This window comes from Rhinoderma darwinii, unplaced genomic scaffold (genome assembly GCF_050947455.1).
Source record: "Rhinoderma darwinii isolate aRhiDar2 unplaced genomic scaffold, aRhiDar2.hap1 Scaffold_3306, whole genome shotgun sequence".
In the NCBI taxonomy this organism is placed as follows: domain Eukaryota; kingdom Metazoa; phylum Chordata; class Amphibia; order Anura; family Rhinodermatidae; genus Rhinoderma; species Rhinoderma darwinii.
The window spans coordinates 60,611-76,364 of NW_027463394.1; the positions used below are offsets into that span (position 1 = coordinate 60,611).

Consider the following 15,754-nt stretch of genomic DNA (forward strand, 5'->3'; position numbering starts at 1 on the left):
CTTGCTTGTATTCCCTTGTTTGTTTGTCGTGTTTGTCATGCACTTACTGAGCGCAGGGACCGCCGCCCAGTTGTACCCCGTCGCCTAGGGCGGGTCGTTGCAAGTAGGCAGGGACAGAGTGGCGGGTAGATTAGGGCTCACTTGTCCGTTTCCCTACCCCCCCCCCACCATTACAAATTCACAAGCCCCCTAGGCGACGGGGTACAACTGGGCGGCGGTCCCTGCGCTCAGTAAGTGCATGACAAACACGACAAACAAACAAGGGAATACAAGCAAGGGAAATGGGCAGTTGCTCGCGGAAACACCGTGAGCAACAGAGTAGTGAACGAGCCGAGTCAAGCCAGGAGAGTGCGAGGTACAAAGCGAAAAGCAGAAGAGTAGTCGGTAAGCCGGGGTCTGTATGGAGCAGGATCAAAAAGTAGCAGGAGCTGTAGCTGGGCCAGGAAACCTCAAGGAAAGAATTCACAAGCACAGATGGACAGGAAGAGCAGGCTTAAATAGACCGAGGGCGGGAGCTAGCTGAGTCTGGCCAGGTTGCGATAGGCTCTCCCACTCCTAAGCCTGCCAGCCTGAGTGGAGGAAGCTGGTGTCTGTCTCAGGGATGTACACTCAGGTGTTGACTGATTAATTCTGGGAATTAACCCCGAAGCAGTGCCTGGCAGATCCTTTACACCCGAGAAGTGTATTTCTATTGAGGAGTCCTTGGTACATTTTAAAGGGAGGCTTCAATTCCGCGAGTACCTGCCGAGTAAGAGGGCAAGGTATGGCGTGAAGATGTATAAGCGGTGCGAGAGTGCGTCAGGGTATACCTACAAATTTAGGATATATGAAGGGAAGGACACCAGTATTCAGCCCCCAGAATGCCCTCCCCCCCTTACTGGGAGTTAATGCAAAAATTGTGTGGGATTTGGTGCACCCACTGCTAGACCAGGGTTACCACCTCTACCTGGATAATTTTTATACCAGCGTCCCTCTCTTCAACTGCCTCGCTTCCAGAAGTCATGCGGCACCGCTAGAAGAAATCTGAGAGGCCTCCCTAAGACTCTGCTTGGGCAAACACTCAGAGGGGGTGAGAGCAGGGCACAATCTAGCAGCAACATATTGTGTGTCAAGTACAAGGACAAGAGAGATGTCACACCAGTACCCATGTACCTGTACGAGGTACCAGTACAAAGACCCCTAAACCAGACTGCATCCTGGACTACAGTAGGTACATGGGAGGGGTGGACTTGTTAGATCAAGCCCTGAAGCCCTACAGCGCCATGCGGTGTGGTATAAGAAGCTGGCCGTGCACATCATACAGATGGCATTGTACAATGTGTACGTGTTACGTCGATGTACAGGCCAGAGGGGAACTTTCCTGAAATTTCAAGAGGTGGTTATCAAGAAACTAATTTTTAGGGACCAAGAAGGGGGGGGGGCACCCAGTACTTCTGGAAGCATGGCCACACACATCATACCAGGGCAACACTTTCCAGGAGAAGTTCCCCAAACTGGCAAGAAAGGAAAAAGTGAAAATAGGTACAAAGTCTGCTATAAGAGGGGGATAAGGAAGGACACAATATATCAATGTGACACGTGTCCCGAAAAACTAAGGCTCCATATGAAAGAGTGCTTCAAAATTTATCATACATCCTGTAAAGGATTTGCCAGACACAGGTTCTGTGTCGACGCCTGTGGGCAATCAGTCTGCACCTGCTCCTATGTCTGTGAGACTGACTCCATCTTCCACCACTCAGGATGTCAGGCTTAGGAGTGGGAGAGCCTATCACAGCCTGGCCAGACGGAGCTAGTTCCCGCCCACTGTCTATTTATAGCTGCCTTTCCTGTTCCTCCTTTGCCTGTGATTCTTCTATGCTTGTTTCCTGGCTTGCTGCTGCTGCTGCTTGTACTACTGATCCTCTGCTTGTTATTGACCTTGGCTTTCTGACAACTCTCCTGCTCAGCGTTTTGTACCTTGCTCACTCCTTGTTTGACTCGGCTCGTTCACCACTCTTGTTGCTCACGGTGTCTCCGTGGGCAGCTGCCCCGTTTCCCTATCTTCTGTGTACCCCTGTCTGTTTTGTCTGTCTTGCACTTACTGAGCGTAGGGACCGTCGCCCAGTTGTACCCTGTCGCTTAGGACGGGTCGTTGCAAGTAGGCAGGGACTGAGTGGCGGGTAGATTAGGGCTCACCTGTCTGTCTCCCTACCTTGTCATTACACATCCCTTGATTTTTAATCTACCCCAGTTTTACTTACCCTGATGCACTCCGCACAGCTTATCCCCCCTTTCCCCTCTGAGCCCTGCTGCATGCCCAGGCAGCTGATAACAGCCACATGTAGGGTATTGCCATACCCGTGGGAACACACATTACAGTTTATAGGGTGTATGTCTCCGGTCAAAATGCTCACTACACCTCTAAATGAATGCCTTAAGGGGTGTAGTTTTTAAAATGGGGTCACTTCTTGGAGGTTTCAACTGTACTGTTACCTCAGGGGCTTCTGCATTCATGACTTCGCACCAGAAAATCCCCAGTAGGCCAAATGGTGGTCCTTTCCTTCTGAGCCCTCCCATGGTCCCAAACGTCAGTTTATCACCACAAATTGGGCATTGCCGCACTCAGGACAAATTGGGCAACAAAATGGGGTATTTTATTTCTTGTGAAAATAAGAAATTTTCAGCCAAAACTACATATTATTGGAAAAAATAAATTTTGTTTGAATTCCCAGCCCAATTCAAATAAGTTATGTGTAATGGCCGGAAGGAGGTGAAGGGAAAGTGAGCCCTAATCTACCCACCGCCCTGTCCCTGCCTACTTGCAACGACTCGCCCTAGGCGACGAGGTACAACTGGGCGGCGGTCCCTACGCTGTCTAAGTGCACAGGAAAACAAACAGGGAACATGCAAGGGAAGGGGCAGTAGCCACGGAACGCCACGAGGAAACGGAGCGGCGAACGGACAGTCAGGACCAGGACGAAGTGAGTACACCCAAGCGGGCAAGGAGACAGAAGCAAGCCAGGGGCAAAGCAAAGCAGGTTTAAGCAGAACTGCAGCAAGGCAGAAGCACGGCAGAAGCAGGCTGGAGCAAGCAGCAGTGGGGCCAGGAATCCAAAAGAATTACAAGCACTGAGGGAGAGAACAGGGCAGGTAATAAAGGACAGGGGGCGGAGCTAACTCCGACAGACCAGGCCGCGATAGGCTCTCCCACTCCTGAGCCTGCCACCCTGGTTGGTGGGAGATGGTGTCAGTCGAACAGGTCTGGCCTCAGGTGTGGATTGATTAATCCCAGGAGTATACCTAGATGAAGTACCTGGCAGATCCCTAACATTATGTGAAAAAACTATGGGGTCAAAATGGTCACAACCCCAATAAATGAATTCCTTGAGGGGGTAGTTTCCAAAATGGGGTCACTTCTGGTGGGTTTCCATTGCTTTGATACCTCTGGGGCTCTGCAAATGCGACATGGCACCCGAAAACCAATCCAGCAAAATCTGGACTCCAAAGAACAAATAGTGCTCCTTTCCTTCTAAGCCCCCCTATGGGCCCAAACGGCAGTTTAGCACCACAAATGGGGTATTGCTGCACTCAGGACAAATTGGGCAACAAAATGGAGTGTTTTATTTCTTGTGAAAATAAGAAATTTTTAGCTAAAACTACATATTATTGGAAAATATATATTTTTTTTAAATTCCCAGCCCAATTCAAATAAGTTCTGTGAAGAAACTATGGGGTCTAAATGGTCACATTACCCATCAATTAATTCCTTGAGGGGTGTAGTTTCCAAAATGGGGTCACTTCTGGTGGGTTTCCATTGCTTTGATACCTCTGGGGCTCTGCAAATGCGACATTGCACCCGAAAACCAATCCAGCAAAATCTGCACTCCAAAGAACACACAGCGCTCCTTCCCTTCTGAGGCCACCCATGGGCCCAAACGGCAGTTTATCACCACAAATGGGTTATTGCTGCACTCAGGACAAATTGGGCAACAAAATGGGGTATTTTGTTCCTTGTGAAAATAAGAAATGTTGATGAAAAATGACATCTTATTGGAAAAAATGTATTTTTTTTTCATTTCACAGCCCAATTCAAATACGTGCTGTGTAAAAACTGTGGGGTCAAAATGGTAACAACAACCATAAATTAATTCCTTGAGGGGTGTAGTTTCCGAAATGGGGTCACTTCTGGTGGGTTTTCATTGCTTTGATATCTCTGGGGCTCTGCAAATGCGACATGGCACCCGAAAACCAATCCAGCAAAATCTGGACTCCAAAGAACAAATAGTGCTCCTTTCCTTCTAAGCCCCCCTATGGACCCAAACGGCAGTTTAGCACCACAAATGGGATATTGCTGCACTCAGGACAAATTGGGCAACAAAATGGAGTGTTTTATTTCTTGTGAAAATAAGAAATTTTTAGCTAAAACTACATATTATTGGAAAATATATATTTTTTTTAAATTCCCAGCCCAATTCAAATAAGTTCTGTGAAGAAACTATGGGGTCTTAATGGTCACAATACCCATCAATTAATTCCTTGAGGGGTGTAGTTTCCAAAATGGGGTCACTTCTGGTGGGTTTTCATTGCTTTGATACCTCTGGGGCTCTGCAAAAGCGACATGGCACCCGAAAACCAATCCAACAAAATCTGCACTCCAAAGAACACACAGCGCTCCTTCCCTTCTAAGGCCACCCATGGGCCCAAACGGCAGTTTATCACCACAAATGGGGTATTGCTGCACTCAGGACAAATTGGGCAACAAAATGGGGTATTTTGTTCCCTGTGAAAATAAGAAATTTTGATAAAAAATGACATCTTATTGGAAAAAATTACATTTTTTTAATTTCATAGCCCAATTCAAATACGTGCTGTGTAAAAACTGTGGGGTCAAAATGGTAACAACAACCATAAATGAATTCCTTGAGGGGTTTAGTTTCCGAAATGGGGTCACTTTTTGGGGATTCCTACTGTTTTGGCACCTCAACACCTCTTCAAACCTGGCATGCTGCCTAAAATATATTCTAATAAAAAAGAGGCCTCAAAATGCACTAGGCGCTTCTTTGCTTCTGGGGCTTGTGTTTCAGTCCACGAGCGCACTAGAGACACATGTGGGACATTTCTAAAAACTGCAGAATCTGGCAAAAACATATTTAGTATTGTTTTTCTGGTAAAACCTTCTGTGTTACAGAATTTTTTTTTATACAATTGAAATTCAGCAAGAAAAATTTAATTTGCAAATTTCACCTCTACTTTTCTTGAATTTCTGTGAAATGCCTGAAGGGTTAAATAAACTTTCTAAATGCTGTTTTGAATACTTTGATGAGTCTAGTTTTCAAAATGGGGTGTTTTATGGGGGTTTCTAATACATAGGCCTCTCAAAGCCACTTCGGAACTGAACAGGTACCTTAAAAAAGGGCTTTTGAAATTTTCTTAAAAATATGAGAAATTGCTGTTTATGTTCTAAGCCTTGTAACGTCCAAGAAAAATAGAAGAATGTTCAAAAAACTATGCCAATCTAAAGTAGACATATGGGAAATGTGAACTAGTAACTATTTTGGGTGGTATAACTGTCTGTTTTACAAGCAGATGCATTTATATTTTGAAAAATGCTATTTTTTATAAATTTTCTCTAAATTTTGCAATTTTTCACCAATAAACACTGAATATATCGTCCAAATTTTGCCACTAACATAAAGCCCAATGTGTCACGAGAAAACAATCTCAGAATCGCTTGGATAGGTTTAAGCATTCCGACGTTATTACCACATAAAGTGAAATATGTCAGATTTCAAAAATGCGTGTTTAAGGGGTTAATAATGTAATTCCCCCCAAAAAATTTAGTTCAGGGACATTGGGGGTCCATTGATAGCAGTGGGATTTTGTACTGGAAAATGTAATTCCAGGACTTGATCACCCACAAATAAATAAAATCATAAAGAGTAAAATTTGTTTCAAGGTCTGAAAAAATATGCTCTATGACCTTTCCCAAAAGAAATCCTCCCTACTTGGAAATCCGACAAACTAAAAAGAAAATATAAATAAATCGACTCCCTAAAAAGACCCACACCCCCTTTTTTTTTTTTGTGTTAATATTAGTAATTGTAATCTGTGTGATCTGGTTTTGAAAGAGGGGTAGTTTCAAAGGCCTGGTTTTGATAGACACATGGGGAGTAAAAGCGGGTATCCCTACTCCTTCCCTGCTTACTACATACCCGGCACCTTTTTTGGAGATATTTTTGGGTCTCGGTGAAAGGGACGGGGTGTAAAAAGTGGCGCTCTGAAAGTCTGCGCACATATTCAGACTCGCAGGTATAGTGGAATCAAAACTCCTGCTCCTGGTACTGAAAAAAAGTGAGCGTTACTTAGGCCTTTTTAAAAAGAACAAAACTGTTATACGTAGTAATCTGAATTAAGGAGATTGGCACCTTTTTGTACTAGGCATATTTTTTCTTCACCGGGTAAGGTTGAAGCACCTGGTCTGAAAGATCTACACCCCCAATAAATTTGTTTCATTTTTACCCCATATCTGGCTCGTTTGGAGGGGATGAATTGACAAAAAGAAATACGGCCTTTAAAGCTCATAAGTGATTCATCTACAGATAAATCCCTTAGAAGGGCGATTAATGGCATTAATTTATTAAGCCAATCACAGCCTGGGTCACTTCTTGGGGGGACTTGGGAATTTTTGGTAAAATACATGAACCGCATTAGGGCTTCATAGCGGTTTCTGGACATCACTGCTACAAATACAGGGATAGCGTGGACAGCACTAGAAGTCCAGTAGGACCGGACAGATGTTTTTGTTTTTTTAACCAAACACAAATTGAGAGTAATGCCTAAAAATATTTTAATTTCTGGGACACTTGTGCCATTCCACATTCTTAAGTACATAGATGCAGACTTTTGCAGAACAAATTAAATAGCATAAAGATTAGTCTGCTGGACAATTAATTGTAGGACTGTATCACATACGTATAAATAAAAAAAATCATAGGCTGTAATATTTGCAACATCGACATTAATTCCTGGAGTCGCTTCCATTTGGGGTACTTGGGGAGAAAACTATAGTGCGGGATCCCACATTGCAGGAGGGACTGCAACACTCGGCCCTGCACTTGACACCTCGACAGCGACGGCTGTATCTACCACCATAGGGCTATGGGGTCCAGTGGTAGAATTGGAATCGCCACTGTCGGAAAAAGGTTCCGCTTCTGAAGCGGTGTCGGTCTCTCAGAACTGTCGAAGCATAGTGAGGCTTGCTCCGCACGGTACATTCTCTGAGACATTATGTGTGGGTACATACACAAGCTCTATACGTCCTAATATAACCTAAAGTAAGCCTAAGAATAACACTAAGGCCGAGTTCCTACACGTAGCGGAAATTCCGCAGCATTTTCAGTAGCAGCAAAGTAGGTGAGATTTACCAAATCTCATGCCCACGCTGCGGAAAAAAACCTGCAGTGTAAACGTCAATAAATTTACCTGCGGTGCAGAATTTAATTCCGCAGCATGTCAAATTATTCTGAGTTATTGTTGATTTTCCATTGCGAGTATTCACATTCAATTCAATGAGGATTCAAAACCCGCAACAGAAAGCCAAGTTTTGCGGCGTAATCGTAAAGATCGCACTTCCGGAAAAAAAAAACATACTTACCCAAAATGCCCTCCTTCCTCCTGGGATGACGTTGCGTCCCATATGACCCCTGCAGCCAATCACAGGCTGCAGCATCACAGTTCTTGCAATGTCATCCAGGGAGGCTGGAGCGGACATCAGAGGAGGGAGGGTGTAAGTATGAACGGCTTTTTTCCGCAGCGAATATTCCGTTAGAAAAACTGCACCACAATGTAGTGCGATTTTGGGACTAAATATACTGCGGGTTCTAGGTTGGACACGCTGCGTGATTTTTACGTAGCGTATCCGCCCCTGTGGGTACCCAGCTTAAAACTTTTTTTTTTCTTTTTTTTTGTTTTGCTTGTTTCGTTTTTGTTTTTTATAACAGACGTAAAAATAAAATAAAGCCCTAACCCTAATAAAGCCCTGATCTAGCCTTACAGCTAGTACTGCTATTACAGCCCTAAATCCTAACCTTAATCTATTATATAATATATATATATATATATATATATATATATATATATATATATATATTAGGTAGAAAAAAGTTGCACTTCTTGACCGTCATCCACACGGTCCTGAATTGGATACACAAACGAGGAAATAGACGCAGCACTCCAAAAGTAGTTGCAAATATAGTGGTTTATTCACCCATGTACAGAAATAGCTACGTTTCAGTCCTCTCAGCAGGACCTTTGTCAAGCTTGACAAAGGTCCTGCTGAGAGGACTGAAACGTAGCTATTTCTGTACATGGGTGAATAAACCACTATCTTTGCAACTACTTTTGGAGTGCTGCGTCTATTTCCTCGTTTGTATATATATATGTATATATATATATATATATATATATATATATATATATATATATATATATATATATACGTATGTATATATATAATTAGGTGATCGGGGTGTTTTTTTCGTAGTGCACACTGATCTACTTTTGATAGTTCATTGTACGACCGCAAAATAATTCCCAACAGTTGCCGGGTTCCTCGATCAGCACGGGGGGGGGGGGGGTCTATGGCTCTTCTTGTAGGGACAGTCCATCAGCATTTTGGTGTTGGCTTCCCCGTTTGTATTGGATGGAGAAGCTGTAAGGTTGTAAGGACAGGCTCCACCGCAGTAATCGTCCATTGTCCCCTGACCCTCGGTTCAGCCATGTGAGGGGATTGTGATCCGTTACAATTGTAAAGTCTCTGTCATAAAGGTATGGCTGTAATTTTGAGAGCCCATACGATGGCAGGGCACTGTCTTTCAATAGTGGCACAGGCAACTTCCCGATCTAGTAGTTTACGACTGATGAAAGCAACTGGATGTTCAAGCCCAGCCGCGTTTATCTGGCTAAGAACTGCTCCAATACCGTAGGTGGATGCATCTGTCTGCACAAGGAACCTGTGCTTGTAGTCTGGTGCGGCCAAGACAGGGGCAGTGGTGAGAGCCGTCTTTAATGCTATAAAGGCTTCCTCACAGGCAGGTGTCCACTTCACCATACTAGGCATGTTTTTGCGGGTCAGGTTATTTAGGGAACTGAAATCGGAAACTCATTTTCGGTAGTAACTGGCGGTCCTCAAAAAGGCCAGTACTTGTTTCTTATTTTTAGAGGTAGGCCAGTTGCTAATGGCTTCCACCTTGGCAGGCTCAGGTCTTAGGTTCCCCCTCCTACTCTGTGCCCCAGATATTGCACCTCAGCCATACCCAACTGGCATTTATCAGGGCGAATTGTCAGTCCTGCTGCAAGAACATGGTCTAACACTATGCCTAAGTGTTTAAGATGTTCCTCCCATGATGTGCTGAAAATGGCAATATCATCCAAGTATGCACAGGCAAAGTCCTGACATTGTTCTAACAGCCGGTCTACCGATCTTTGGAAGGTTGCTGGGGCATTTTTCATCCCAAAGGGCATTCCCAGGAACTCAAGAGTCCAAAGGGGGTAATAAATGCAGATCGCTTCCGGGTGTCCTCTTTTAGGGGTATCTGCCAGTACCCCTTGCTCAAGTCTTATGTAGTTACAAATTAAACACTGGCCAGCCGATCCAACAGATCATCAATCTGGGGCATAGGGTACTCGTCACATTTGGTGGCATCATTTAGGCTCCGGTAATCTACGCAGAATCGCGTTGTGCCATCCTTTTTGGGCACCAGTATCAGAGGGGAGGCCCAGGGGCTCTGAGATGGCCTAATAATCCCAAGTTGTTTCATGTCCACCAGTTCATTCTTGATCATGTCCCGAACGGCCTCAGGAACTCGGTAGCGGGCCTGCTGGATCGGGCGTTGTCCTGGAGTTTCCACGTGGTGGTTAGTGAGTGTTGTCCGTCCGGCGCTGAGGAAAACACGGAAGCCCTCGGTCCCAGCAAGCCGAGAATATCACCCTTTTGGATATTCAACAGATGGGGTCCCAGGGGCACTTGGTCCAGAGTACCCCCAGCTCGAGCCAGATGTAGAAAGTCCGGGAGGGAGTTGTCTCCTTCCTTATCACTAGGGGGATAGCAAATGGCCAAAACAGGTAGGGACCGGTCGTGGTAATCTTTCAGCATGTTGATGTGGACAGTCTCTTGTCGCCGGCCACTAGGGTTCATGGCAATGACGTAATTAGTGTCATTACATTTTCGGATAACTCGGTAAGGGCCATCCCATGTTGCTTGAAGCTTGTTGGCAGGGGCAGCGATAATCATGAGCACTTGTTGCCCTTCAATAAATTCACGGGTCCTTGCTTTCCGATCATACCAGGTCTTCTGGCTATACTGGGCCCCTTGCAGGCGTTCTTTAGCCAAGGTCACTAGTCGGGTAAGGCGTTCTCGAAATTCCAGAACATAAGGAATGACAGGTACTCCAGTGTCGGTGATATCTCCCTCCCAGTATTCCTTTAGAAGGGTGAGGACCCCACGGACCCTTCGACCATAGAGCAGTTCGAAAGGGGAAAATCCGGTTGACTCTTGGGTAGGCAAACAGGAGATGTGGCAGGTATTGCTCCCAGTCCCGTTCAGTGTCTGCAAAGGCACGTAGCAAATTTTTAGGGTTCCATTAAAATGGTCACACAGTCCATTGGTTCGGGGTGGTATGGGGTGGTGCGAATGGCTCGGACGCCGCAGGAACTGGACCAAGTCTGACGTGAACTGGATCCCTTGATCTGATAGTATTTCACTGGGAAATCCTACTCGGGTGAAGACGGTAACAAGAGCCTCTGCTACCTTTATGGCTGTAATGCTGGACAGAGCCACGGCCTCAGGATACCGGTGGCATAATCCACCACCGTCAGGATATACTGTTTCCCTGTTCTGCTGGGGTGCACTAGAGTTCCTATTATATCTACAGCTAAAAGCTGAAATGGCTCCTCAATGATTGGCAGGGGTTGCATGGGTACCTTGTGACGGGCGCCTGGATGTCGCATCCATTGGCACAAATCACAGGTACGGCAGTATTGAACTATCGATTGCGAAATGCCAGGCCAGTAAAAGTTGTGGGTGAGTCTTTTCTCTGTCCGTTTCCTACCTTTATGTCTCAATAAGGGGATGTCATGAGCCAGTTGGAGTAGTTGCAGCCTATACTTTTGAGGGACAATGAGTTGCTTGGTAGTCACTTCAGGGATGATCCCACCCCGGGCCTCTACTAAACGATAATACAATCCCTTATCTCTGGTGATCCTATCCCCATTCTTTCCCTCCTGCCCAGTTTCTGCCCTTAGTTTAATAGCTGCCAAGGTCGGATCATCTTCTATTTCTTGCCTAAACTCTTCTCGGTCCCAAAAGTCCCCCAATGTAGAATCAGTTGATGCAGCTCTTACCAGTTCGGTTGGGGGTCCTGGAGGCTGCTACACAGTCAATTCCGAAACTCTCTGTGCTTGGGCAGCTTGGTGTCGGGTGACGGCTCCCACAAAATGGCACTGTAATTCCCCAATGTCATTCCCAAGGAGAACATCCACAAGGAGTCCCCCCATAACACCAATCCAGAGTCTTTCCCCGTAACCATAATTCAAATGTACAGCAGCCTTCTGGATATATTTGCGAGTACACCCTACAAGTTCGATGGGTATTCCTGGGCCTTGATCGATTGCCTCTGGCCGAACAACACGGGGGTCAGCAATGGTCAGGAATGCCCCAGTGTCATCCTGCAGATGGCGCTGCCTTTGCTCTGGGTAACTTTGCGTAAGGGGTTGAATGCTATACATGCCAGAGGGTGTCTCCATGGTGCAGGGTTCAGCAGTCCACTCTGGTGGGGGTGGTGGTAACTCTTCCTCAGGCAGGATGGAGTGCACAAGATGCCGAGGGCGAGGGGGAAAAGATCGGAGCTCCCTTCGATTTCTTGAGGGGCACCTGGACTGTAAAGGGCCCGGCTGACCCCACCTATAACATTTACTTTCTGAGAACCTTCCATATCGTGGTCAGAATTGTGGGGTCCCCGGATTGTTTGGCCTGGTTGTCATCGGCCTGCGGATGGGTTGAGGGGCATATATGACAGGAGGTGCCCGGGGGGCTGGGTTCGGCTGAGGTTTATTGTCCAGCAGACTCCTCCACTGAGGTTTGATGGTTAGTGCCTCATCAGCCAGGGCTGCAGCTCTATTCAATGTTGATGGCTCCCATTCCCGGAACCATTTCCGTATTTCCTGGGGGCACTTGGCTTAAAACTGGAACCCATGCAGAATATCTTCCACAGTGAATCCACTTCCAGCCATCTCCGACACGCCTGGGACATTTTATGGGCATACATCCTAAAAGATCCTCCAGTAGTACAGGGAAGGTCTCAGAATTGGGCCCGATGTGAGTCTGGCATGACTACATAGTAATACAAAATAGTTTGTTTCACAATGTTTTAGTCCCGGTTCCACTGTGCGTCTAGGGTCCGGTATGCTTCTGCGGCTCCACCTTCAAGGAGCCCCACTAAAAAACGCATCCAATCAGAGGTGGGTACATCCAGCAGGGCGCTCTGATGTTCAAAGTCCTAGAAAAACCCTTCCACATCCCCAGTTACCTCATAAAATGTCTTGAAGTACTTCTGGGTGACCCGTAAAGGTTCCTGGATTCTCTGGTTCTCACCCCAGGTAATATTCTAGCCTCTTTCAGCCTCCATTGCAGCTTGTCTCTGTTTTTTGCCATGCGAGCAGCTTCCAACTATTACTCCGGAGTAACGACTGGTCCCAGATCTGCCATTTCCTCCTCTTACCACACCAACCATTGGCTCTTAGTGGTAAGAGCCCCTGTCTCTGGAGCATGTCCATTAGCCACCTGGGAGGAGGTGATCTGGCTAGCACTCACCAGTAGATCAATTAATGGCTTTTTAGATAGTCACTGGTAGTTCAGTCCAAGTTCTCGGGCTCGTTCTTGGAGACTAAGGACGGTCCAGTTACGGAACTCATTCGCTGGGTGGTTCTCCATGGGGCTGCGCTCTGTTGATCCCGCTTCTGACACCAGTTGTCATGGGGTTCGTTAGGTTAATATACAATCAACAGAGCCAGTGAAGACAGGGCAACTCCAACAGGATTTATTGTATCCAATGCTGACAGACCAGGTCGCCCTTCACGCAGGGACAGCACACAGTCCACAAAATCAGGTAAATACAGGAAACTCCTCAGAGCGCTGGCATCAGCTTCAGCTCTCATTAAAGTCTACATCCAGGAGATCCCTCTCTTCCCCACGTCAAGCCCTTATATACCCCTCAGGGGGAGGAACATCTTGGCAGTTTCTAGTCACCATCATTTGTTATAATGACTTTAGTTTGTATTTCTACTGTCTGTATGTGAGTTGTGGTCTTTTGTACTACCGTATTATGTGTATTGTCCAACTATTGTCTGCCACAGCAAGGATGAGAACACAGGTGGGGGAGGTAATTGGATCTGCTTGGTTTGCTGCTCTGCACACTAGCTGAGTGATGGTGGTGCCTCCTGATGATCCCCTGTGGGGACTGGACAATGAGGACACTTTATGTCTTATGGCTGCGCGACCTGTGGTACCTGATTACAAAATGCATCCCTGAGGGCTCACAATAAACCACACAAAATGCATCATCACAACACATATAGCTTTTGAGGCAGGTTTTTTTAACTGAAGCCAGGTATTGATTCAAAGGTCTTTGCTTAAACTTCTCCCTCCTGCTTGATCCACTTCTGGCTTTGGCTCAAAAGAATGCATGTGTGTTTCCAGCCTAATATGAACGTCATACATGTGTCAACTTTGTGTCAACTTTTGTGTTTTGTAACAAAATCACACAATACATTTTTAATCCTTACAGAAATTCCCAGTACGAATTCTGAGGGAAACTTCATGTTATCGATTAATTATAAAGTAGAAGATGAAGAGATCATGCAGCAGTCTTCAGGAGAAAACCTCATTACCCTTAATGTACAGCCAGGACTTCAAAGTACAGATCTGTTACATAATTCCACTAATCATGAGGAATCTTCTCCTGACCAACCACAGATAGTTGCAACAAGTACAGGTCAAAGAGTGGGTAAAAGGTTTCAATGTTGTAAACCGTTCACAAAATGTTCTCGTCATTTTACAAACAGAAGAATTAACGCGGGAGGTAAGCTGTATTCATGCTCAGAATGTGGGAAAATTTTTACAGATAAATCACATCTTGTTTTACATGTCCACTATGTGAGAAATGTTTTTCACAAATATCAGATCTTGTTAGACATGAGAGAATTCACACAGGGGAGAAGCCATACTCATGTTCAGAATGTGGGAAATGTTTTACACAAAAATCAAGTCTTGCTAAACATGTGAGAATTCACACAGGAGAAAAGCCATATTCATGTTCAGAATGTGGGAAATGTTTTAAAGATAGTTCAAGTCTTGTTAGACATGGAAGAATTCACACAGGAGAGAAGCCACATTCATGTTCAGAATGTGGAAAATGTTTTGCTACTAAAGACAAACTTAGGGATCATCAGAGAACTCACACAGGAGAGAAGCCTTATTCATGTTCAGAATGTGGGAAATGTTATACAGATAAATCAAGTCTTGTTATTCATGAGAGAATTCACACAGGAGAGAAACCGTATTCATGTTCAGAATGCAGGAAATGTTTTATAGATGAATCACGTCTTGTTAAACATGAGAGAAGTCACATGGGGAAAAGCCATGTTCATGTTCAGAATGTGGGAAATGTTTTAATAGTATAGGCAAACTTGGGGCTCATCAGAGAAGTCACACAGTGGAAAAGTCGTTTTGATGTTCAGGAGAATCCAGAGTGACAGTAAGGACAATGTGAGTTTTTGTTTTTAAAATAAATGGACATTTTTATATTTGACTTTCATTAAAACAGTATAACAAGATATAGGTGATGGAATTGAACAAAAAAACACTAACAAATTAACTTTGCAGTTAGAAAAAAAAAATGCAAAAGATTTTTTATTTTTTTTGTAAATATCAGAAGTGTATTATCACTACCTTAAACACCTACAATTAGAATCAGGTGTGGAGCCCGAAATCACGCACATATGCGGTGGCGAATGGCTACATGATTTTTCTTGTAATACCACAGTATTTACCTGCTACATCGTGTACACATTCGTCACCTATGTAAGTAATGTTGCGGCTGGCGATTTCATTTGTTCTTACCCTCAGGTAAGATTCACTTCTGGGAAAGATTTGTAGCAGAAATTTGTGAAACTGAAAACCATTCCATACAGGGTTGTTTCTGCAGCATGCACATGGATACTAGAAAGCCCCATTCAAATAAATGGGACAGCAGCAGACATTTCTGAAACACTACTATTTGTGACCTGGAGTTTGACTCATTCCTTCATTTATATTTTACATGTCTTTTTAATACACTCTTGGATTTGGCTAAAAAAGCTGCAAGTGTGATTACAGCCTTAGAGAGGATCTAGGAGGAATGTGTCTCATTTAAACCTTTGACATTTGGTTTGCCCTTTGTTATTGAAATGTGTGGTATCACCATGCCAGAATGCTCTGAGGCCTTCAGAAAGGTTATGGATGTCTATAATTCAGGAACGGGAAGATGGCCAAAATATTAGATGTCAATCATTCCACTGTCCAGAAAACCATCTACATGTGGAGATTTCAGACAACTGCCAATTGGTCCAGGCCAGTCTGTCTCCGTAAGATCAGCCTGAGAGCAGAACACAAGATGCTGAAATAAGTTACTGAGAACCCCATAATTTCTTTAAAGAAAACTACATGTGGGTGTGCCAAAAG

At 44.9% G+C, this 15,754-nt stretch overlaps 1 protein-coding gene across 1 annotated transcript in view; it reads left to right on the plus strand.

Moving 5' to 3' along the window:
• Nucleotides 1–14,868, plus strand: part of LOC142704373 (uncharacterized) — a gene marked incomplete at its 5' end in the record, with an annotated part of 72,157 nt that extends 57,289 nt beyond the window's left edge. Inside the window, one exon of the mRNA XM_075848274.1 lies at nt 13,821–14,868. Coding sequence (XP_075704389.1) covers nt 13,821–14,317 — 497 coding nt within the window. The remainder of the gene's footprint in view (nt 1–13,820) is intronic.
• Between the last annotated feature and the right edge of the window lie 886 nt (nt 14,869–15,754).